The sequence below is a fragment of the Ornithodoros turicata genome, chromosome 7 (assembly GCF_037126465.1).
Source record: "Ornithodoros turicata isolate Travis chromosome 7, ASM3712646v1, whole genome shotgun sequence".
Lineage (NCBI taxonomy): Eukaryota > Metazoa > Arthropoda > Arachnida > Ixodida > Argasidae > Ornithodoros > Ornithodoros turicata.
In genome coordinates, this window is record NC_088207.1 from 45,841,014 (window position 1) to 45,865,240 (window position 24,227).

Consider the following 24,227-nt stretch of genomic DNA (forward strand, 5'->3'; position numbering starts at 1 on the left):
ATCTTCAACTTGTCATCCCATAACTAGGGTTCCGCGTTTTCGGTTTTAACCGAAAAACATGACGTAAATTTTCCCTAATTCGGTTTTAATCGAAAAACACCGAATACAGAGGGACATTGCGGGAACGATGAGAGAGATAAATTGCTGCACGTGTCCAGCAGGCTGTTGATGCAGATCAGAAAACCATACAGAAATACGATGGTTGTGAAAAATGTCCGTTTACTTTTTCTACGTACTCTTACTTTTCTACTTTTTCTACTACTGTTACTTTATGTCACAAAACTGGTAATTCGTATTGGTTGTTGTTGGTGAGGCTGCGTTAGACGCACAGCACTGAAATTACATTGTCAATTCTATTCGCCGATAAACTGTAGGGTAAACCATGTACACGCCAGGAGAAACATCGACAAACGCCGATTTCGTGAAAATCAATAAACACCGAATCCACCCAAAAATAAAAACCGAAAGCGCGGTACCCTACCGATAACGTACGTTAAATGCACTTCGGCCCCTGATTCGCCACGAGCGCTTGCGCGAGCCTACCAAAGTGGCTTTGGAGCGCGCGAACTTGGATAACTTAACTTGGATAGAGAACTTGGATATAGCTATAACGATCGCTATGAAAAAGTGGAAGTTCAAGATCGGGGCCCTGCATCGACAGGGAGGAGCAAGCGGGCGAATATCCTCATCAGCCGGCGTTGCGTCTCTGTGACGTCCTCGCCAGGATGGTCACGTTAACGATACCACGGCGGGAGCAAAGACGAGGACCAAACACACACCTTCGTCGGCACTCATCTTGGCTCCCGCCATGGTGTCATTAAATCATAAATTCATAACCAACTTCCGCAACGTTCCTCTCCGGAGGAGGAGGGGGGAGGAGGAGTGTCGTTGGGAGGAACCCGAGAGGTCTGCCTGTCTGATTAGGCGGCATGTTTCTCGGGAAGGGAAAGGTGGTGGAGAGGAGGAGAGGAAAGGGTGAAGTGGAAGACCGAGCGGAATCCGCTCGGGGGGAGGATAGCTGCGTCCATGGGCCGACTTCAGGGGAACTGTGCCGGCATACGCCTATTACACATCTGAGGGAAACCCAGGAAAAACCCCAGACGGCACAGCCGGCCCGCGGATTCAAACCGCGGACCTCCCAGTCTCCAAGCGCACGCGTTACCGCTGCGCCACCGGAGCTGGTACGTTCCTCTCCCACACCACCTCTTCGCGCATTCTCTGCAACGTATGACGCACAGCAGATGAAGCCTGGCGCAAAGGGAACGCCTTCGTGTCGTCACACTGACGTTGTGCATACGTCCCTCTGCGCGGGAATTTCAAACAGTGTGAATTCCGATATTCCAATGAGTTACAATTCGCGTAATAAATTATACCGCTCGAGTCGGTGAAGAGTGAGGCAGGGGTTCGGTAAATCAGGAATGCACTACGCGTGCAAAACAAAAATTTACAAGTTGGTGGTGAACTGTCCCTTTAAAAGAAGACCCGTATATATGTAGAAGAGTGCGAATTAAATCGGCTGCATACTGTTCGCAGACGTCTTGTGGAACATGTGGCTGCCAACTTTCGTCGCGACAACAATGTCTGCGCGCGGGAAGAGCGTGGCTGCTGACAATGAACACGCAGGCATGGCAAAGTCCGCGTTGCGTCTGGCGCGGAGACCGAGACAAACACAGGCGAACGGCAGACGCCAAAGCCGTGCATCTACAGTGTCGGTACGCTGTTCCTCAATACGCACCTTCAATCAAAGTTGCGCAGAATGGAAAATACTGCTGGATACGAGGAGTATGTAGTATGTCACCTTAGTATGTCACCAGGATGTTCAGGATGACTACTGCCAATTACATCAAAATCTTTTATCAACCATCAAAACTTCTCAAAGTTGGCTCAAAGACTGGCCATATATACTGTGGGATGTATACACCAACACATCCTTGAGCTTGCTCCATTTCACAAGACATTCTCGCAAACATGGCACTGCGTACACATGTGATGACCACGAAAAAGAAGAAACCAATTATCGCCTGTCTGTACGAGGATATGACAAAACCTTACAGGAAAAGTATTGGGACACCTCCCATACCACATGAAGCAGCATAATGTCAACAAATGTAATTATAGATTGCCTTAACACAGTATTGATGCAGAGAAGCCTCATGTGAAACCACAGATTACATGAAACATGATGTAGTTCCTCAAACTAAAAAAATTAGGTAATTGTGATACTGGTTGCACTTCAATTGTTTGTTTTGCTGCTCCTCTACAAAACTCCTCAACAGTGTATTGCAATCAACAGGGTTCATGCAATGATATTCACTTTTAAAAATAATGGCAAACAGGGAGGATAATGCATATTGCAAATACTGTATGTGTAATTAGTAAAATTATTATGTCTCGTGTTTTACAGAATTAAACGAGCTACTTTGCTGAACTTAATGGTCCTTACCATGGTCTGCTTAAATGTGCTTATCGAACTGGCATTCATGATATGATGAGCATGTGAGTGTGTGAACTCAACAAGAAGCTACAATGAGGGCTAACTGCCTAACGTGCAAGCCTTACATGTGACTTTTATGGGCTAAGCACATTCTCTTCTTAAGTGAGATAAACAAACTATGTGTCAACTCAGCTTTGAAACGAATGAGTCTAGTGGTCATTTTCTGATAGGGAGTGGATTTTATGTGGATGCTTCAAAAGTGTATAGCTTGTATTTTATCAAAAAGTTACAGAAAAATTACCAACATAAAGGCTTCGGAGGTATATCTCTACAGCCTCCACACTTTCCTTTCGTCATTTTCTATGTTTCACTTGTAAAGAAAATTATGCCATGATGCTTCACAAGTTTTTGACTCTGTTAAATCCTTAAACTGTGCTTTTGATGCACAACCCGACAACAAAGAGCACAATGCAAGAAAAAAAAGTATGCGGATGAACTCTCTAAGTTACATCTTCTACATCATTAGGCATTGTGTTACTTGCAAAATTCATATTTTCAGGCGAGCTTTGCACGCATATGAGAGATTCATCAACTCGGCACCACTTACACTGATCATTATGCAAAATTGAACATGAACTAAAAATTTGGCATGTGTGAATAATTATTTTAAACCCGAAGTGAATGCAAAAGGAATAGATACACAGCCAAAGCAAATAGGAAGTGAAGAAGTACAATACCAAACCAAAATATGAAGCAAACAGCTGTGAAACTGAATCAGATACACATGCAGCACACGTATGGATATAAACGTGTGCACAGCATGTATATTCGATATATTAATGCCGATCAAAATATGAAGTAGCACTCGCTTTGTTTTTTTCAGTCTCTCCTGTGCTGTATTCGGCCTTAAGAGTGCAGCTTCCAAACTAATGAAAATTGCAGTCTTTGAGCTTCGGAAATATTCAAATATGTTTGGTTCAGAAGAAACATAGATTCTATTCAGAATTCGAATATAGAATTCCATACTCAATTTGGAAATTGAATTTAATATAGAATTACATATTTGCTTCAGCATTAGAAAAATTTGGATATTCACACATGCCTACTAAAAATTTACAGTTCACAGAACATCACAGAAAAAGAGACATCGTATAATGTGGCAATTTTCATGTCGGATACATATAATAATATTGCGCATATATTAATTAATAATCATATTAATTACATAATTAATAATGATAGCAGTACTAATAGCAGTATTAGCAGTTTTTGAGAGAAATCTATGACATGATCTAGGTAAGGTTCGTAGACTTGAGAAGCTTAGAACCCTCAAATGACCTTTCCATCCATAGGCGAACACAAACTTTTAGAATTATGATACACAAAAATTACAACTCAGCAAGAGCCTCGCAAAAAGTGCTCGATCCAAAAATCTCCATAAAATTTCAGTTGTGAATACTCATACTGCTGTTGAGAAACGTATGTAGTGAGCAAGATGTCTAAAGAAAAACTGGTAGATTGCAATCGCGACGAATCAACTTTCCCACACGAGTGTGAACCACACATCTTCAGAAATTTCTTGAGACACTGCAGAGAACAACATTGTTTCTACTGCCCATGTAGCTCAATTAAGCATGTAATCTTATGTAAAACCTTATCATCCTAGCTTTCAAAGACACTCTGCTGTTATGTGCTCCTCCAAATATCATTTTGATCCACAATTTTGTGGCATAAAGGAAAGGGAAAATAAAATTATGAAACTCCCAAATAAAATGCTACCTGCAAGTTTTGATCAACTGAAACAAACGAAGACAATGAAATCAAACAGCAATAGGAAAACGTCGTACGCGGAGCAATCATAACAGATTCATGAAAAATTCACATTCAAGGACCCCATCACTCAACAGTGTTCCGCTTGCGTACTGCACACTGATGTGACAATACGTTGCAGTGTTGTGTGTGTGTTCGTGCAATACATGCAATGAACTACTGATGTAACAACAATGTTGCAGAACTTGTGGTACGCAAAGTGAATGCATATGAATATAGAAATTGACTTGTCAAAGACAAGTAAGAAGTGACATATTATGTGCACACTTAAAATGGAGGGAATGCCATGAATTGGAAAAAAAAAAAGCAATATGCAGATAAGGAACTAAGTATATAAAACAAAATAAAGACGGGTCATACTTAGTAAATGGTGGCTATATCGGAAGGTAAAAAAAAAAAGCTTGACTAGAGAATATCTGTACCACTAACTACGTTTGCAAAGTAAAGCCTCCACACACCAATAATGTAACAGTACTAGTCCTCTCTGCCCCATTACCAGGGCGTTTGCTTTCTTTGTACTGAAATATGCCATGACATAGGGCATGAAAGTCAGCATGTACTTTGTTGAACGAGGGTAAATACTAAACATTGGCAGTTGTTAGAAGCTGAGGGTGCAAATAACAGTGCCAATCGAGTACAGTTCACAAGCAAACTCCATCTCACAGCACCAAACGTAAAGGAACCCACCACTTGAATACAACTGGCAGCTATCGTGAAGTGCAAGTGCACTGGTCTGAGAAGATGCAACAAGCACAGTAAAGGAGCCTAGAAAGGTAAAGGTGGGCTACAGAAACAAGTCACTTCAAAAAAAGCTGCGTCCTTATGGAAGGTACGGACTGGCAATAAACTTACGATGCTCCGATCTGTGCTTGTTGGACATCCGAAATGAACATGACAAACAACATCACTCAAAGTTGAACGACATACTTTAAAGGCTGGTCGAAGGCCAAGCACAAGAAAATTAATCACCAAACAACACATCATCACTTCACCAAACTTAACAAGCATCTGTACAGTCAAACACCTACGAAGCCTCATAACCTTTCAGCACAGCTTCCCAACAGATGCACGTCAGTTACAAAGGGGAAAAATATGCAGAATACAGTTGTTATTAATTAAAAGCACTCCCTCCCAGCTAGAGAGACCACTCTGGCACAGTGCACCACTGCCAAACTCGTATTTGTGAACAAGCAACAGCATGGAGATTTGGCACTGTGGGATAACTATAGGCTGTTTAGAACTTTGCTTGCGTCCTAAAAAAGGATTCTGAAGTGGCAGTGAACTTGCTGAGTTCCTCGTGTCATCACCGTCTGCTGCACCTCATTGCACCGGTTACATTTTGTAACCTGTGTTAAAAACAAACGAAAAGAAGTTTATGAAGAAATTTGCATGTGCTAGATGCCTCCCATACCTTCCAGTATGCAAGCTTTCGTTCCTAGAACAATGAAACTGCTCTGCAGGTTGCTCTGGGGACAACGTAACAACACAGCTGAATCTCGTTACGGCAAACAGTTGGAACACACCAAGCCAGTGTAGCTGGCCTGCGATTAGAATTACGCAAAATGCTTTGCCCTTTGAACAAAAAGAAAAAGGAAGTTCAACAAACCTCGTGTGCGTGGCGTTACAGGCCAACCCATATGGTGTATGAAGCACAAGCGAGGTCACAAACAAGGAAACCACATGAAGCCGACAAAGGTCCACCATGCAAAACCAGACGTTTGTCCCAATCCTTTAGGGGAGACAACATAAAATTTTTGTTTCCTCTTTCTTCCCACTTTTTATCATTCTTGAGGTTCTAGATGCCAATTCAAGGCAAACATACCTTCGACTGAAGATACGTAGTTTATGATAAGCGGAAAATTTTGCAAGGTCTACAAGTAATTGACACATCCTGTGAAATTCCATTACAATAAGGTCACAACTTCATTAACCCCTTAAGTGCCATGGACAAACTCAGCTCGTGAGTGTAGCTCGTCCACGAGTATTTGTCGTATTCTACACTGCCAGAGAGAGAGTGCAGCTCGTCCGACTGCTTTTGCGCTTTGAGGATAGATGGCAGCACCGGTCTGCGTTTGCTCCAAGCATTTAGGTTCTGCAGCATACATTTAAAAATGGCGTCGTCCAGCGCGTCGGCGCCAGCTCATGCGAGTTCTAGCGATTCTGAAGGAACAGAATTTTGCTCGTCCAGTGAAGATGACTTTCTGGCGGAACGGCAGCTCTACAAGTGAAGAAGAGAAGAGGAGGCAGACTCCGGTGGTGCTGCTGTTGGTGGCGATGAAACAGGGTGACGTAGTCGGCCAAAAAATAATCCACCACCACATCCGCATAGCTTACCATTTTGGCTACGCCTGATTTTTCTTGGTTATATCATTTTGGTTATGCCATTTTTGGTTGTATATATTGTTTTCGTCATATACAAATGGAAAACAGCCGTAGCTCTGTAGCTGCACGTTTGCGCATATGTTTGTAATCTGATCGTGCATTCCCAGCCGAGGACAGCTGTTTCGCTCTACTTGGAGCTCTTCAGCCCGGCGCAGGGAAGTGACACGGTCATATATATGTACATATATTTGGTTTTATTGGTTTGCATATATATTTTCTATATGGAAGTTTTGGTTATATCATGTAGAAACCTTTGCAAACAGCGATTTTTATGTACTAGGAATCGAACTATGCAATTAAAAAATCTGGCATTTTCAGGTAATTTTTCTGAACAATAATGTGGCACTAAAGGGGTTAACTCTACAGGGTTTTATAATGGTGTGGCCACAAGCCAATATGCTACGACAGTTTGCCTCTGCGCAGAGGAGCGTGTAACGTTTGGAGAAACCACATAACGAAGTGTCTGTCCACTCACAAGGCAGCAACAAGTGGGCATTCGTAGACCAGCATGGGTCCACAGAAGAAACCACGTGAACACCACCTTGATTTATTACCCCCTTATTTGGGAGAAGGACCAATGAGGTTACTCCAGGGCAATAGGGGAGAGAGGAAAACTGGGGTGCTGCGCAGACAGCCGACCTACGTACGTAGCATATTACACTGTCCTAGAATACCGTGCTATGATTTCAGTAGATGTAGGTACTCAGTGTAGGCCCATCGAGGTAATACCTAACAAAGATAGTTTACCTTCTCACGCTAAAGCCCTACTGAAAAGTCAATGCCCAAGCTAGCATGCCCTATTTTATAGGCATTACACACTTACTGTGTGATACACGAAAAAAAAAAAAACATGGAGAGGAACATTTCAGTGGCATTGAAATTTGTACGAAGTCAGTATGAGTGAACCCTTGCAAAGGGAATGCATTAGTGAGGATAACGTATAAAAGAAGGAGATGGAAAACAGCTGCCCTTTGCACTGGCAGTGAGATCAGCATCTCTGTATGTATATATATATGCATTTGCAAAACACGCAAATGTTCATTAATCCTGGATATTCCAATGTGTTGCATTGCATGATGTTATTGCAAAAGAAAACCATGACAAAAATAAAAAGTTGAAAAACAAAAAAACCATGACAATTTTCCGAAGACCTGGTGAAACAGAGGTCCACATTCCTAAACACTCCTTTCACTTCCAATCCTCCCTCTAAATGAAACCTATACTTTTCATGGAAGCCTTCCACGCTATGCCATAAATCTGCATCTTCTAATAAGTCTGTGGCAGCCACAAAAGGGTGTATGATGTCCCTAGTGCATGTACAAGGGCTTCTCTTATTGCATGTCACTAAAAGCAAGGAAGTGCCATGTTTCATATTTGTTATGACAACAATTCAGCGCAAGATAGGATGACAGGCTAGAGCGCTGCACAGGCCCGGCCTGAGCCCAGCATTCCTTTGATTTACCTGCCCGAGCCTGGCCCGACGGCTTCATACCTGGCCCGGCCCAAGCAAGTTATAGGCTACCCAGCCCAGCCCAGTGTAGTGGGCTGTAAAAGATGACCGTGGCTATCTAGCAGTGGGGTAACACAGGCTCAAGCCTGGCCTAGGCCCAGCAATGTAAGGGCCCGTCAACGAAATAATGGTCAAACCCGAGCCTGGACCAGGCCTGCAAAAAGAAGGCTCTACCCTCTAGAAGTTCAAAATTGGTGATCTAGTAGCTTCACCCCCACCCCACCCCCCAGAGAATTTATTCACAAATGTAATGATACCAAACCTTTTTTTTGAACTACTCAAGTAAGTGGCTGCGAGAGACTGGGAATAGCCAGAGTGGCTCAAATATGCAAAGTGAGAGATAAGCACTCAAAAGGTGAAGTCTGTGGCCTAGTACTTCAACCAGATGCAAATAAATTGTTTTCATTATTGTTTTAGGGTTAAATTTTTGCAAAATGCTGTGGGAATAGATAGTTCAGATAACAAAATTTGCAATAACAATGCATTTGAAAAATAGAGTTTGCAAACCTTTTTTTTACTGTTTTAAGAGCTGCATCCTCCGTTGTTAAGGCAGCTAAGTGCACAGGGCATGTAAAAAGTTTTTATTACAAAAACAAGGAGTTGGTGCACGTTTTGAAGATATCTTTTCCAGCACGATTCTGTGTGGCTCATAATTGGGTGTTCCTTTGGGAAGAAAGAACTGATGCAGCTTAAACGCATCACTTGGAGGAAGTAAAGAGTCTCCACTGCGAGGGAAGTTACGTGAGTTATCAATGAGCAGGAAGAAAGCTTCATACGGAGAGGAGCACTTAAAAATTCAGACCTAATTTCACCAGCTCCAGGTGCAAGGAGACCTTGACACTTCAAGAGACATGTCAATTCAGATAAACTATTGCTGATGAACTCAATTCCAAAATTAACGTGAGCTCAAAAACTTAGAACCGGCAGCACAATAGAGCTTGTGTGGAACAGCATATATTGTGTTGGCATTTTTAATTTTTGCATTCTCAAGCTCAGGTTGCTTCTAGTATAACGTTAATTAATACCAATGTTCATATAGGTAAATATAACATGGCAGTGCGATGCCTGAACAATAAAAGGGTGTTCCATATATCCAGAGTTTCCCCCATGACTCAGAAAGGTAACCTGGAGCTCTATGCAGAAAGGGGCAACATTATTCATCAGTAGGCTGAAACGTGCTCGACCTGCAGAACGTAATTACATATTGCTACGTAATTTTTGGCTTTTCCCACATCCGATGAGGAGTTTTTTTTTTTTCTAAAGTATGACAAGTGCCCAAGTCAGAGTCTTCACTGCCCTGGTAGATAGCTCTGCAGCCTGGCAGTGTCACTGGAAAAGCTAGTACGGTGCCAGATAAACGTTTACGGAACACGCTCCGGCGCATTCCTCCCTCTGAGTGACACGCTAGCAGCAAATGGTATCGTACGGACTTGGAAACAGGTGACTGGGTTACCCAGGCACACGTCTGTAAGTCCGTACGGTCCCATTCGCAGCTGGAAGAGGAAGAAATGTTTCGGAGCGTGTTCCGTAAACTTTTGTCCAGCACCGTACCTACCATGAGAATTAAGAGTGGCCAATAGCATTTCAACTACAGTCGCTGACCGATATTTCGGACATGCTCGATTATTCGGACTCGTTCGCGTAACGGCCGCGGGTCCCATAGGGATGATGTATAAGAACGCCCAAAATTTCGGGCGCTGTGCAGCCCCGTCGCTCGATATTTCGGACTCTGTTTGTCCAACCGGCGAATTTCTCTCTTGGGGCGACTGAAAATATCGGTATCATACGAAATTTTGTTTCAAAAGAAATCAACCAACTAAAATATTGAGGCAAAAAACAGGCAATGATTGTTCATTTTCCATTCCTGCAAGTTGAAGAGATCTGTCATAACGCTTTTGCGTCTTCGTTTTTTGGCCAACGGCTTGATACAAAAGGCCCAGCACGTGCTGTCCGCCCGCGAGTCGCGCGACAGCGCTGTAAAGCGAGCTTCACCTAACGCATGCATGCGTTAGGTGAAGCCGACTTGCAGACTTGATGACGGCGGCACCTCTGTCAGTGTACAGTAACAAAATGTTGCTTCGGGAAATGGAAGCTGATGTTAGAGCTGGAAGCGCGCTAGGAAAGCGTCGACAAATTTTTCCAGCATACTAGTGCTTAGTAAAGTTTATTTTGAAGCGAAATTCGTTCTTTCGGACTGCTCAATTATTCGGACTCTTGCGCGATCCCCGCCAAGTCCGAAAAATCGGATGGCGACTGTATACTATCACTGCCATCATTTGCTGGTTTATTTACTATTAGGTGTGCAACCTGCGTATTTGTCAAAATGTTTCAATATGTTCATACGAGCTCCTCACAGTTCCACAACTAACACTGACTAGACAGAACGGTTTCCATACTTCTCCACATTGTTATCAAGAATATCGCATCACTCGAACTCTGGTGTAAGGTACAGAAATGGAACAAACCAAAACCAAAGCTCGACGAGCTGTGATGAGCATTCCTGTGGATGACAGTGGTCTGCAGTCCAACCCCTTGGAAAGGAACACCAAGCAGTTCCACATAGGCAGCAAGAGAGCGGAAGGCCAAGTCTTGGCAGATGAGCTACGGGAGCTCGAGGCGCCCTGAGCACCCCATAGTAGACAGAGTCATCAAAAGGACATTTCAGGCCTTGATGCAGCTTGCTCTTCCTGTGGGTGTGGCTCAGCAACATCATGTCCAATGTTCAGAATGGACACTACCTGTCAAGAAGTATAATTAGTAGGTTATGCTTTCCATGCAGATTGCCTCTGCTACAGCAGGACCGCTTACATTATATGCCTTCATTGCAAAAAAGAGAAATTATATCATGCTTTCGTTTACTTCATTATGGGGGCTTTACTAAACAGTACAAGCACATATGCACACAAATTCTATGGCACAGGTTGGATATAGACATGATTTATAATTCGTCATGTGACTGTGTGAAATGTACAAGAACCTATGTACCTATACATATGTAAGGTATTTGCAGGCAAAATGTATAGCTACGTACACATGGATGACTACACATGCTGTGATATACAGTTACGGCAGCATGCCAGCAACGAGAGAGAGAGAGATCATGCCAGGGTACAACGTACAAGGTATATCATTTCCACAAAGGTTTGAAGAAAGAAAGTTCTAGGCAAAACAATATATCATCAATCAGGTAACTTGTAAGACTTAGCTAATACTAAGTAAGACTAAGAGATAATTTTGTAAGAGGGCTGCGTGACGGTGACAAATGATAAGAAACACCCTGACAAATCTAATTTGATAAAAAAATACACAGCGAAGGAAAAGTGTACGAAAGGTGAGCCCAAGAACAAGAGTGTGTGGTGTACAACAAATGTGGTATCAAGATACTATGTTCATCCTTTATTACAGGCTGAAGTGTAATTGAAGTTTCCAAATCAAAGCCTTTTTTTTTTGCTTTGACCCTGAAACATGCATATATGTGTACATCGTGCAATTTTCCAACAAAGTCAAAGTGTAATGCTTTCCCTTAACAGGAAGTAGTGCTTACCTGTTTGAATTTAGCCCTGATTTTGTGCAGCTTCTCAAACATGTCCTCATCAGCAATGTTTACTTTGGGGAAGCTTTTTGTCATTTCTAGAAGTGCCTTCAGTGCTACCATTTTCCTGCAAAAATACCAAAAAAATTGCACATTGTACAAAAGTGCACACTACAGGTCAGCTATGATTCTTGGACATATCAGTATATGTACAAACAACAACAAATGGTTGTTTACCAGTCAATCAATCAAGGCTGATTTTTGGTCACTCCATGGATCACTCCGCTGCACGCAGTCCTGTTTAGCACTTCCTTATTGTGTTTTTTGTATTGCCCCAATTTGATTCATCCAAACTCTTCAATGATGTGTTGTTTAGTTCCTAATTCTGATTTTTCTTAAAAGCAGAGGCATGAATCCACTCCCTGCAGCTTTTTGCTCTGTGGCATTCCGCATTCCCACATTGTATTAGTCAATGCGAATAAAATGACTAATTGATTAATTCAAGAAAACTTTGATGTAACCCAGAGGTCTCAGAGGCTATATGTTCTTTCTTGTGCTTTTAAATGTGTCTAAAGCTGAAATAAGGAAGCCCCCACCCTCCTTGTATGGGGTGCACAGCAAAAAAAAGTTGGGGGGGGGGGGGGGGGGTTAGGGGGTGCCTGGATAAATAACTCATCTCTATGAAAACCAGGTGTTGGAACATAACACCACACCATTCAAGAGCTCGTATGGGGATAAGCATGGGAAATGAACTATGTGTCTACTATATGGTTGGTGCGCAATTGCAACAGTTATAATTTTTACATTGTTGTTTTTTTGTTTTACAACTTTTCGCACTGTTGGGGAAAATAAAAGGAATTGATCAGTCCTCTCAACTTTCTGCTTGATATGAATATCGGTCCTGTTTATGACAAAGGAAAGGCACAGTCTCGAACAGAATGCATGAACGACTGAAGCACCTTACAGCAGAATATGCAATGTGCTCCCATACTCAAGCATGGCATTCCCTGTAGTACAGTAACTCCAGTGTGAACTTATCAGAATGTTGGTACCTCATGGGAAAGAAATGTTACTTACCGCTGCTTGGCAATTTCTTCTCGTTCAAGCACTGTTATCCAAGCATGGACAAACCCTTGATAGAACCCAAGCTATGAAAGATACATAAAAGGAGAGCAAGATTTAGCAATTAAATGTAGGACATTCAAATGAGCCACGTACCTCAGTTGCAATTTGTGCCCCTCTCTGCAGGCCCAGTTGGTAGCCATCTCTCCAGCCAACTTCTTCTCCTAAGCTGAAGCCTCGAGTAAAACCCATCTGGCGGTACCTGCAAAAGCACGTCAACAGCAGACATTCGACACTCGAAATACTTGACAATGAAAGAACTGTTAAAAAGAGACTTATTAAATGCTGCTCATTAAATAATGAACTGTATGTAACAGGTAGACAGACAATGTAACTTATGTAGACGTAGAAAACTTATAAGGCATGCACATAAGCTAAAGAGCTCCACATGTGCAAGGTTTGAAATGCTATGATACTGTAACCTGCTGAAATTTCACAAGCTGCAGGATAAGCAAGCAAGCACTTTGTATTCTTTTTGCTCTTGGGCTGCATTTTGCTGCCCTGGCTGTACTAGAGATTTGCCAGAATTCCTTTAACAAACAATGCACATGTTCACTTAGTTGCATTAGATTATAATATTGTCTGGGTGTAATTGTTTACAGGTGTCACTGCTGTGATGCTTACCACTGAAAACGAGCTCAAATGCAGAAGAAGGCAACATGAGAACTGACAAGCGTATGTTTAGCGTAACATTTTAGGTTTGTGACTGGTGTTAAAACCTCTTCTCCTCTCATGATCACAGCCTCGCATGTCCCCATCTGTTCTCCTTTCAGATACCGTCCTCACTAGCAAACAGCACTTGCAAAATTCAAGCTTCAACAAAGACTGCACAACTCGAGACATGTCTATGTCATGCTGACTTTGGAAGCTCAGGTAGGTCTTGCCAATCCCATTGTTCATCGAACAATAGGTGGGAATGATGAGTACCTCTTGACGGCCTTGACGTGTAGTTAAGATCCTACATTTCCTGGTTATTTTCACTTCTTCCTAAAGCTTGAGGGTAAATACGAGGTGCAGCTTTCGAGCATGAATTTTGACAGAAATATGCTAACTGGGTTGTAGCTCAAAAGCTTTCCCTGACCCAACCCTGCATTAGCATGACACATCTCGAAGTCCAGAAAACAATATTAAACGGAGCTTTAATTTAAATTTATTTATTATTTTATTCACGATATACCCATACTGATTTTTCCCACATATGATGACAGATTGGAATGCTCTCCTCCGGATGCTGGTCACCATTACAGATTTATGTATTATTTAGGAATGCCCTCGAGAATTATCTTTGTGTCTAGACTTTTTTGTTGATACATGTTCTCGTCCCTCCCTCACGTAATGGCCCATAGTGCCTTTGAGGTATAGTCGTAATTAAATAATATATTTTCAGGTTTTGCTAACCACAGGGCCTTATTTGGAAATAGTGCACTTACTTAAGTTCACAAAGACCATTGATAATTAAGCAAGCGTGCCATAAAATGAATTCTACATCCCTTCCACTCCGCGTAACCCTACACAATACACCACTCGCAGCAATTGAATGGTGTCAATTTGCGCGAATTCCAAGACACAAGATCAGAAATTCAAGAGACAAGGGATGCACCACCATGCAGTTTCATGCCTGGGGCATACCTCTGGTCTCCTGGTTGAGGGCCTTCTTCTGAATTGCTATGCCTCGGTTTGGGGTAAAGTCTTGGCCTATGTTGCAGCAAGCAGTGGTGGAGAAAGTTTGAGAGAAGAAGAAAGTTAGTGAATTTGGGAGAGAAGGAATTACAGGAAGCAACAAGATTATGTGAGCGAATAAATGTTAATAAGAGTGAGTAAGCTGGTAAGTACTGCAACATAAAGTGTGCTGCAACACGTAGCTTATGAAAAGTTTATGTGGTGCAGTGTAATACTAATACGGAGCATGCAGGTCGGAGAGTCGATACGATAAGCAGACAAGACTCATGCAACTACACCAAACGCAAGCAACAACGGTGAGTCAATGCAAGTCATGATGTGCTCTGCATGAAAAAAGTTCTGCGCCATTTCAATATCGAAGTTCCTGCATAGCTTAAGGAACATCCGACATCGTGAAGTGCTAGATGAACTCTTCTCGTTTTAAACGAGAGGCCCAAATGTTTGCAATTAGTCAACACTTGGGCATTCAGGATCTCTGGGGCCAAGAAGCAGCATCAGCCTTCTACACAGCTACAGCTACACATGTCCAATACACAGGACAATATTGGAACAAGAGGCAAGAAGGGAACTTTACGTCCGACCCTGGCACTGCAACCTGACGAACTAAAGTTAACACAACCTTTCTCCAGATTTGCAACATGCACCACAAGTTTGCCTAATTACCTAGAATCAACAGATGGGCCTTCCTCAGAGTAGCTATGCTTCGGTCTGGGGTATCGTGGCCTGTTTTTTGTTCAGGAAGGTGAGGACAAGGTATGAGAAAGAAATGTGTTTGAATGGTAGGGCGCAATTAACGTACAACACTTTATCTACACCAAGTCTAATGAGGTGTATAAGGCTGTAATTAAATATTCAGAATGTGTAATGCTTCGGATATTTGGACGCATGACATAAACGTACCTTGTGGGGTCCATTAGAAGGCGTTGGTTGTGCACTTAGCACTGAAATCTTAAAAATTCAAAATTTTAGGAAACAGGCACATTGTGCCGAACACGGAGTGGAGAGGACATAGAGTTCACGGGCGCGCATCAACAATTATATGTCAACATCACAATATTTCATAACACAACGGGACTGCCCGCTCAGTTTCAAGCAGTACTGCACCCGTTGTATTTCGCGAAATCTGTCCAGGGAAAGTACTAGCTACGGCATAGATATTCATTTGTGAATCCAATTAGAATGATTACAAGGTAGAAATAAACCGTAATTATCGAAAACACAAATGTTTTCTAACAGTCCCAAGTCATCATCGTCAAAAACATTTTACAATAAGGTGTACGAGTTTGTACGCGTTTGTACAGCTCCGTTTCACGCGAAGTTCCACCAACACACTTAACATGCTAATTTTAATTTATTGCATGCTTGTGCTTCCGTGTTTACCTGTTTTCTGCTAGCACAATGTCATCCAGAACTTCATTAAAATCTGTCGCCATATTTCTGCTCTCAGTATGCCAAAAGTCACGTAAAAGGAACTGTACTGACACATAGCCTTATTTAGAACAAAAAAATGAATAAATCGTAGTGTTGCACTTCTATATTTTTATGTAATTTAATAAGCACAGACTGTCCCATAAAAATCAATGCAAATATCTGATAAGTTCTGCGGATGCTTTGCGAAATTACGAAACTGTCACATGTCTGCTGCATTCAGCAGCGCTGGTTCCCGCTGTCGATGTCGGGCGATGTCGGTGAGTGTATTCCGTTGCATTCATGTTATTCTCTTTTGAGTGCTGTCCATAATCAGCACAACGCTCGAAAAGCGACACACGTGCTCGCCAGATGTGTTTCAAATTATCGAATATGTGATGTTGGATTACCATGAAGCACCTTCTTTAGTGTAAGTGGTAAGCTGTCGTGTGCGCAAACCGAAACTCGCAATCTCTGTTTTCATAACAGGGTTTTTCGTGTACATCACAAGCACGACATAGCGAAAACATCTGCGATCAGAAATACCTTAGCAAGTCGATTTTCGATTTGTAAAACTGCTCAAGCACCAACTCTGTGCTCCTGCCTATCTCTCTCTAATGTAATTCAACTTTTCTTGCAGGCCTGCGGGCTCACAGCATGAAGCCACACTACAATCTACGCAAAATCGTTGGCCCCAGGATAGCTGTCGGGGTTGCCATAGGAGGAGCATTTATTTTGGCAGCTTTGTTACTGTATCCTTGGAGAATTGCCAGATATGAAACAGCGTTTGTTGTACGTCTCCTAGACCAGTCCCCAAGGGTAGTTGTGCATTCTTCGAGCCCAGTCGCTGAGCCCCGCGACGAGACCTGCACGCACTTCACGTGTTTCGATGTTTACAAATGTGGCCACACGGGACCGCGCGTTACTGTGTACGTCTACCCCATCTTTAGGTGAGGTGGTCATAATCCTCTTGCTTTATTAGAGGACATGATTGTCTTGACACGTCGCGGCTGCGTTCTTCAGAAATGAGCAATTTTATTCCTTGTTATCTATAACATTTCTGGTTCACTTTGTGGTTCATTTTGTTCACACTAGCGTTGTTGGTTCATTGTTTTGTACAGGTATGTCGATGAGCATGGAAACGTTCTGGCCCAGCAGCCTTCAAGGGAGTTTATGGAACTTCTTGATGACATTCAACAGTCTGAGTTTTACATATCTGATCCGACAAAGGCCTGTTTATTCATTCCATCGCTTGATCTTCTCAACGAAGGCACCATAAATCCAAAAGGAATCTCACAGATCCTCAATTCACTTCCTTAGTAAGAAGAATCTCCATGTTTTCTAGAGATAATTGATGGGTTGCGAGACTTTGCACAAAATATCATTTATACATAATATGCACACTACGCGTATTTGTATCTAGTTACGACTAACCGCACCATGTACAGTAGTGAAGATAACTGCAGTATGGATGTGCTTTGAATTTAGTACACAAGTCGCTTGTACCAGAAAACTCATCACAGCCAGTGTTTTACCACCTGTCTACACTACATATTATTGAATATGTGTCTTACCCACCATTGTCAATTTCTTGCTGCCCCCCAAATAACACAAGTAAGATGCAGACTACCTCATCAACTGAGCCATGACATTTTTCTTTTCTTGCGATGAAGTTGGAACAATGGAACCAATCACATCCTCTTCAACATGCTACCCGGTACTGCTCCAGATTACGTTGAAATGCTAGGAGTCAATACAGGACGGGCAATGGTCATGGGAGGAGGGTTTAGCACATGGACGTATCGGCGAGGCTATGACATCAGTATCCCAGTGTTCAATCCTGCACGATACTCCATGAAAAGACCTCTTCCAAAACGGTAACTGCTCTGTCTATCTACCTATATTACCTACTAGACCTACTAGATTATAACGACCATGTCATAGGCACCCCTTCGAAGCACCGCACTTGGATGCCAGCGGTGGCGCTACTCATCGGCCCGGTGATTGCTTCCTCAATTTCTGCAATACTTCGTACTTCAGCTTATCTTAGTATTTTTGTACAAGCGGTGGATGTCCCACAGGTGATGCTTCTTTCTAAAGATGACTATCATCATCATCATTCTACGCGTTTTCATAGGAGCTGTTGCTGTCGTCTGCTATGGTAGTCGTAGCAGACGACATTCCGCACATTCCGTGAAAAATTCAAACTTCCATTGTCCAATCACGACATAGATCTCGCGGGCCGATGAGTAGCGCACCCTAGCGGACCGTGCGGACGGGCTCCTCTTAGGGGTTGCCAATTATGACATGGTCGTTATAATCTACAGGTTTTCCCGGCGATTTTAATCCAAGTGCCAGCTAAATTAATCCATGTGCCATGCAAACTTTATGGGGCATGGATTAATTTAGCTGGCACTTGGATTACAATCGCCGGGAAAACCTGTAGTAGGTCGTGGTCACCCAACCTTTACAACCCAATGACATAAGCCTGTCTCTTGACCTTTGCAGCAAACGGCCATGGTTGGTAGCGGCTTTCCAACCACACATTCACTTTGAGTTCCGTTCCGAGATAGCTACCCTTGCCAACGAGCATGCAGGGGTGATCCAGCTTGGTCTGTGCAACCATGCGTGGGACCCCAACAATGCAACTGTACGATGCCTTGGCGAGAAGGTATTCAAGTACCCAAATGTGTTAAAGGTATGCCGAGGGTGCAAGACACATTGATGACCCAACTAATCTCGGCTTCCATACAGGAAGCCAGCTTCTGCTTCGTCGTAAGAGCGGCTCGTCTGGGGCAGTCTGCACTTTCTGATGCACTGATGGCCAACTGTATTCCAGTCATTGTTGCCGATAGTTACGTGCTACCATTCTCCGAGGTTCTTGACTGGAAGAGGTGCGGATTTCCGATTTGAGAACTTGTTGACGGGGATGTTTTGAGAAACCTGTCAACAATGGGTGCGTTAAGTAGGCGCCCCTCTTTTTTGCACACCCAAATCGGGAGTGTGAGGCTCCCGATTACTACCCGGCACTAAACAGCGAAAAGCAACTTTGGGGCGCTACACTGCTCGCTCGTTCACTGATGCCGCTTCCTGTTGTCTGCTCATGCAGTACACAGACGGAGGACATGCTGGCTTAGTTTGAACCTATAGCGATGTTGGAAGAGACAACAGCGGAAGACTTTTCCTTGTAACAGCCAGCGAACGAAATGGAAAAGATGGGAATTTGCAACAGACGCCATAGGAGCTATTTACTGTGACGGTGTCTGCATTAAAGCACTGCATTTCCCACAAATAACCGCAGATATCCGTTTGGAAGTTGTCCACTATTAAAAAAACATAACAGTTATAAAAATTATAAACGGTTACTGAAATCGGAACACTGGGTAACACAGAAAGTCCATATTTTGCTTCCGAGCCCGGACTTGCCCAGACCGCTCAGCAGGAAGTACGTCACGGCAAATCTCAAGCACCCGGGTGTTTTTTGTCTGCTTCCATGCACCGAAATGAAACGGGAGCGCGAAAGGCGGTTCGGAGTTTCACACTCCCGGGTGTGCAAGGGGCGCTTGTGTCGCGTTAAGTAGAGTAGAGTCTGAACACTCGCGCTAACGCACCCAATGTGTGCTTTCTTCCAGAGCTGCACTTCAGATCAGAGAGGATGACGTGCATGACACCGTGAAAATTCTCAAGGGTGTATCGCAATTACGGATAGCCGAGATGAGAGACCAGTGTATGCTCCTCTGGGAACGTTACTTCAGCAGCATGGCTCGCATTGGCAGGACTGTATTGAACATTCTGAACGATAGGATATTTCCTCATGTCTCGAAGACTTACGAAGACTGGAATGATCATCCACCTGGAGTAAGTGATCAAGAGGCCTATGAGGTCTAGTTTCTGCTGTTTACGTCTGTGTGCTGTTCCTCACGTACTTGTTTCCTTTTCTGTCCCGACTAGCTGATTCCCCCTTCTCCATTCCTGTTCCCAACCATATCTCCTCATGGTCAAGGCTTCACAGCTGTTGTGCTCACTTACGATCGGGTGAACAGCCTTTTCAAGGTCATCCAGCAGCTGGCTCAGGTTCCGAGCCTGGTAAAAATTGTTGTAGTGTGGAACAACCAAAAGAAAAGGCCACCTACTGGTTCGTATTATTTTCTATTAACATCCTTTGGTGCCATTTCAAATTGTTACTCCGAAGAATAAGAGGCTTTCTTTTTTTCTTTGCTGCTCTTTCCAGCATCAGCGTGGCCCAAGTTGAACAAGCCTCTAAAAGTTATTCAAACACAGGCCAACAAGCTCAGTAACCGTTTCTACCCATATAAGGACATTGAAACAGAGGCTGTGTTGGCAATAGATGATGACATTCTGATGCTTACATCAGATGAACTGGAGTTTGGTTTCGAGGTGAGGGAGAACGTGGCTGATCTGCTAAATTAATTGGTGTACACCTAGTGCTACTTCCATTTGTTGATAGAACAGCCAAAATCCGTGTTTGTGAAACAATTTCAGGTATGGAGAGAATTTCCAGATCGGATTGTTGGCTTCCCATCACGTGTTCATCTGTGGGACAACTCAACAGATCAATGGAAGTACGAGTCCGAATGGACAAATGATGTGTCCATGGTGCTAACAGGAGCTGCCTTTTATCACAAGGTGAGCAAGCAAAGCATTTATTTTGTTGGAGAGTTACACAACAGATTTCTTCTGGTACTGACCAAGTTTTGCTCTGTACACAGCATTACAGCTATGAGTACTTCGAGCAACTTCCTTTGGCTGTTCGGCGTTGGGTGGACAACCACATGAATTGCGAAGACATTGCCATGAATTTCCTCGTGGCTAACATCAGCGGCAAAGCACCAATCAAAGTAGCACCACGTAAAAAGTTCAAGTGTCCCGAATGTGCGCGGTTAGATAATCTTTCTAACGATCTGCAACACCTAGCTGCCAGATCAGAGTGTGTGAATATCTTCACTGAAGCATTTGGTACAATGCCTCTGCAAACAGTGGAATTCAGGGCAGACCCTGTCCTGTTCAAGGACAACTTTCCTGAGAAGCTCAAGCGTTTTCCAAATTTAGGCAGCCTCTAGGAAAGTAGTCCCAATTTACTTCACGTGATGTGCCATTCCGTAAGTGGTAGCTCTAAGCTTGCGCCTTGATAGGTGGATCATCTTTCACACAACCAGCATCACGTTCTCTTTGGATATAATTAGAGCCCGACTTTTTAGGGTTATATCCGATTACGCCCGATTTTACCCTTCGATTCAAATCAGCAAAAACAGAACCAGGGGGATCCGAAGTCATCACAACTAACACAGAACTTTGGGAACTGTGTTGTATATGCATAGATATGCTCATACACACTGTCAAAACAGAGACCCTGCTGCATCTTAGATGCATGGACTAAATATTGTTACTCTGTCATGTGTATTATGCCGAGTAAACCAAAGATTTACATCCGATTCAATCCGATTCAACAGAAATTGGGTTGAATCGGGTACAGTTCAACCCGATTACATCTGAATTACTGAAGCAAAGTATAACCCGATATTTACCCACCGATGTTGCTAAAAAATATTTTTTAAAATTGTGTATAATGCTGTGAAGTTCTGAGCAAGTGCATATCTGGCTTTTAAAGCTGTGGTCTGTACCCAAACCAAGTTTTAAAAATGCTGTTGCCCGATTTTTTTTATGATTTTCTGAGCCACTGTGCAAAATATTTAAAGGAAATTTGCCGACGATTATCTACAATCGAATTTTATAGCCAACGTTTTTGTTGCCGTTACGACACTGTTTTTAGCTACCGGTCCACCGGAAAGCTTGCCGATTGTGTCACAAATCAGTGCTCAGTCGTCTTTATCTCTTCTGCACTGGCCTTGTGACGTCTGTAAAGAGGTAGTAGCTCGTATGTGTGTCACCATAAAAACAAAATGGGATGTGCGCATGCCGTTTGTCGTTATCTCAAAAACTGCAATGCTCCGCTGGATGAAATTTTTGCATGTGGTGTCCACACACAGCTAATCTCAAAATCGGTCAACAACTCCAGACTGTCAATCTCTAAGTTTCAACAACTTGACTCGTGACATGACAATTCGGAAAGGGGTTGTTTAGGAACTTAGAGCTGAATAGGAAAAAATTCACAAGCATCCTACAACACATTGTATTATTCTTGATACTATAATTAAGCCATAAAAAGTTGTAGCAAGACACCACCCATGTGTGGTGCCTTGTAAAAACTCTCTTAAAAACCTCTATGCTTTCAGCCTTTACTTTGTGAGCACTAATGCCGTCATCCTTTTAAAATGGCATAGTGAAGTGCATGTGTGTACTTGTTTAAAATTCTGGAATACCTGAAGCTGGGGAAGGTTCTTTTGGCTTCTGCTACTTAAATGCACTTTGGATTTGCCTAAATCCTGCTTAATTTTATATTATTAAATTTGTCCTAATATGTACAAGGAGTGCTGTGTGCCATGCATAGATGCAACATGACATTCCCATTTGAAACTTTTGTGACCAAAGAATATTCTTTTTAAACTAAACTCCAAGACAAACAAGTAGAGTTATAGGACACCTTTGTGGCATGATGCAAGCTATAACTGCATTATCGTCTATCATCGTAAATTACTTTGTATCATATCAGAAGAATGCAAAGAAAAAAAATGAAGGAAACCTCTAAGAAGCTCTATAGCACACTCATGCAGTCATGTATAGGCTACATGGGTGATGATAACTAATGTTGTGCTTGTAAGGCTAGATGCAGCCGTACCAAAGTGAACCATATGACTAGACTGGAGAAAGGTGCTTCTCCACTGCCAGACTTGTGTGAGAACTATGCTCTGCTTGCACCGCATTCATATGTAGTCTGGAACTGCCCACTTCTACCAATTTTGTGAGAGCAGCTATATCAAAAATGTGTCTATGGTACTGTAGACATTCTTTTTCGGATGCCAATATCACTTTAGTCAACAGGCTGCTGCGATTGTACGTGAATAACAAAATGAAGCAGATCCCTGCACTTCAGACAGGTGTGCCGTGGCTGTGAGCACGAAGTCATGCAAGCCTGCTTACATATCATTCGAGGTGACTTACCAGTTAAATGGTAAAGTGATGAATCTCAACGCTAGTTTAATTTATGAACCACCCGGAGAACAATAGAGCTGTGTAGTACTAGAGTAGGCAAGAATAGAATGGTGGTTCGTAAAAGTGTTAGACAGTGATGGCTTGTATTTTGCTTGTTACAAACATGTGGGCAATGTTGCTTCAGTTCACACTAGGAGATGTGATTGTTACCTTCTGTAAATATAAGCCAGCATAAGGGAATCATCGACTATGTACCGCTCAGAAGAGTGCGTGAAGCAGTGAATGTCTTCTGCATAGGTCCAGTCTTCACTGTACTTTTACCTTACACAAAAATGTATCAGTAAAGTTTATCAGTAGTGAAGTAAAAAGTATCAGTAAAGGCGAGTTTCCATAATGATCCGCTGAAATTAATTCCAAAGTAACAACCTAAAGATATCCATCGTGCATACATATCCTGTGAGACTGACCTAGGTTGTGTGCCATGCCGAGTAAGACATTCCACCATAGTGCTGCTAAACGCTTTTAGTATCAGGATTATGCTTTGATGTGTGCAATACTATTATGTATATATTTTATACTGTACATATGCTCGATGCATCTGGATGGGTACCCCGCTCTTCTGATGCATTGTTTGTGCTATGTGGTTACTTAAAAGAATAAATATTATTGTTTGTATAATCGAGTCTTCATTATTCGTCCCTTATTACATGCACAGCTTACTTCTCTCTACATCTGGGTTTTTGTGGGATGATCTATGTGCATCCATCTGGCTGGCTGTTATCTGTCTCTCTCCATCTTTCTCTCATTTTATCCATTGATCTCTATATGTGTCTGTCCTTCCTCTCTCTCTTATCTGTCTAGTGGTCTGTCTATCTCTCTATATCTATCCATCTGGACTCAAAATTATCAATAGTACCTAAATCTTCATCTGCTACTGATGCATAACCTACTTTGCCAGTTCGGGCACCATGTTTTCCCACATTCTGGATGAGTGGTGGCCATTATAATTTTATATCAGTATAGTTTTTGGTGCTCAATGAGGAACTAAGTGGTGACATACTTTTGGAATCAATGGGTATACAGGCTACTGTCCTGTCTTCTAAACCCCTGGAAGATTAGCATCATAATAGCTTCCTTTTCGTCTTCAGCTCTTTTCATCACAAAGCTGACAGAATATCTAGTTCACCTATGCAATACTTAACTTAACACAGTACCCGGACTATCAACCAATCAAAGAAAATATCATTGTAGGACAGGAC

At 42.6% G+C, this 24,227-nt stretch overlaps 2 protein-coding genes across 12 annotated transcripts; one reads left to right on the forward strand and one right to left on the reverse strand.

Annotated features, from left to right (window-relative positions):
- Positions 1-1,832: 1,832 nt before the first annotated feature.
- LOC135401272 (protein LTO1 homolog) lies at positions 1,833-15,961 on the reverse strand. 9 transcript variants are annotated; one of them, XM_064633560.1, is made up of 9 exons: positions 15,871-15,930; positions 15,391-15,438; positions 15,154-15,213; positions 15,065-15,085; positions 14,440-14,505; positions 12,907-13,012; positions 12,766-12,836; positions 11,701-11,815; positions 1,833-10,894 (listed from the first exon to the last, which is right to left on the reverse strand). In XM_064633560.1, the coding sequence occupies exons 2-9, from the start codon at positions 15,402-15,404 to the stop codon at positions 10,805-10,807; spliced, it is 543 nt and encodes a 180-aa protein (XP_064489630.1). In that variant the 5' UTR covers positions 15,405-15,438; positions 15,871-15,930; the 3' UTR covers positions 1,833-10,804. The 9 variants fall into 9 exon arrangements, 5 of the variants coding, with proteins under 5 accessions (XP_064489630.1, XP_064489631.1, XP_064489633.1 ...); XM_064633561.1 differs by lacking the exons at positions 15,065-15,085; positions 15,154-15,213 and having other exon boundaries at positions 15,871-15,920; XR_010424773.1 differs by lacking the exons at positions 15,154-15,213; positions 15,391-15,438; positions 15,871-15,930 and having other exon boundaries at positions 1,833-5,610; positions 10,622-10,894; positions 14,440-15,081.
- LOC135401271 (exostosin-2-like) lies at positions 13,413-23,646 on the forward strand. Of its 3 annotated transcripts, XM_064633557.1 has the most exons (12): positions 13,413-13,508; positions 13,584-13,683; positions 16,538-16,847; positions 17,019-17,216; positions 17,571-17,774; positions 18,406-18,595; positions 18,652-18,791; positions 19,530-19,755; positions 19,849-20,032; positions 20,129-20,295; positions 20,401-20,544; positions 20,628-23,646. In XM_064633557.1, exons 3-12 carry the CDS (start codon positions 16,555-16,557, stop codon positions 20,976-20,978), a joined length of 2,097 nt encoding a protein of 698 aa, XP_064489627.1. In that variant the 5' UTR covers positions 13,413-13,508; positions 13,584-13,683; positions 16,538-16,554; the 3' UTR covers positions 20,979-23,646. The 3 variants fall into 3 exon arrangements, with proteins under 3 accessions (XP_064489627.1, XP_064489626.1, XP_064489628.1); XM_064633556.1 differs by lacking the exons at positions 13,413-13,508; positions 13,584-13,683 and adding an exon at positions 16,121-16,178; XM_064633558.1 differs by lacking the exons at positions 13,413-13,508; positions 13,584-13,683 and adding an exon at positions 16,223-16,327.
- The last annotated feature ends 581 nt before the right edge of the window (positions 23,647-24,227 follow it).

What these genes read in the sequence shown, in the direction of transcription:
- LOC135401272 (XM_064633559.1), bottom strand. Translation starts at nt 14,651, where the DNA reads ATGTTGCAGTACTTACCAGCTTACTCACTCTTATTAACATTTATTCGC. An exon ending in CCTCAACCAGGAGACCAGAG is followed by an intron (nt 13,013 to 14,439) that starts GTATGCCCCAGG and finishes GTGCTTTTGCAG; the next exon opens with GTACCGCCAGATGGGTTTTA. An exon ending in GAAGAAATTGCCAAGCAGCG is followed by an intron (nt 11,816 to 12,765) that starts GTAAGTAACATT and finishes GTATTTTTGCAG; the next exon opens with GAAAATGGTAGCACTGAAGG.
- LOC135401271 (XM_064633556.1), top strand. An exon ending in GAGGTTCTTGACTGGAAGAG is followed by an intron (nt 18,792 to 19,529) that starts GTGCGGATTTCC and finishes GCTTTCTTCCAG; the next exon opens with AGCTGCACTTCAGATCAGAG. An exon ending in GAGCTGCCTTTTATCACAAG is followed by an intron (nt 20,545 to 20,627) that starts GTGAGCAAGCAA and finishes CTCTGTACACAG; the next exon opens with CATTACAGCTATGAGTACTT.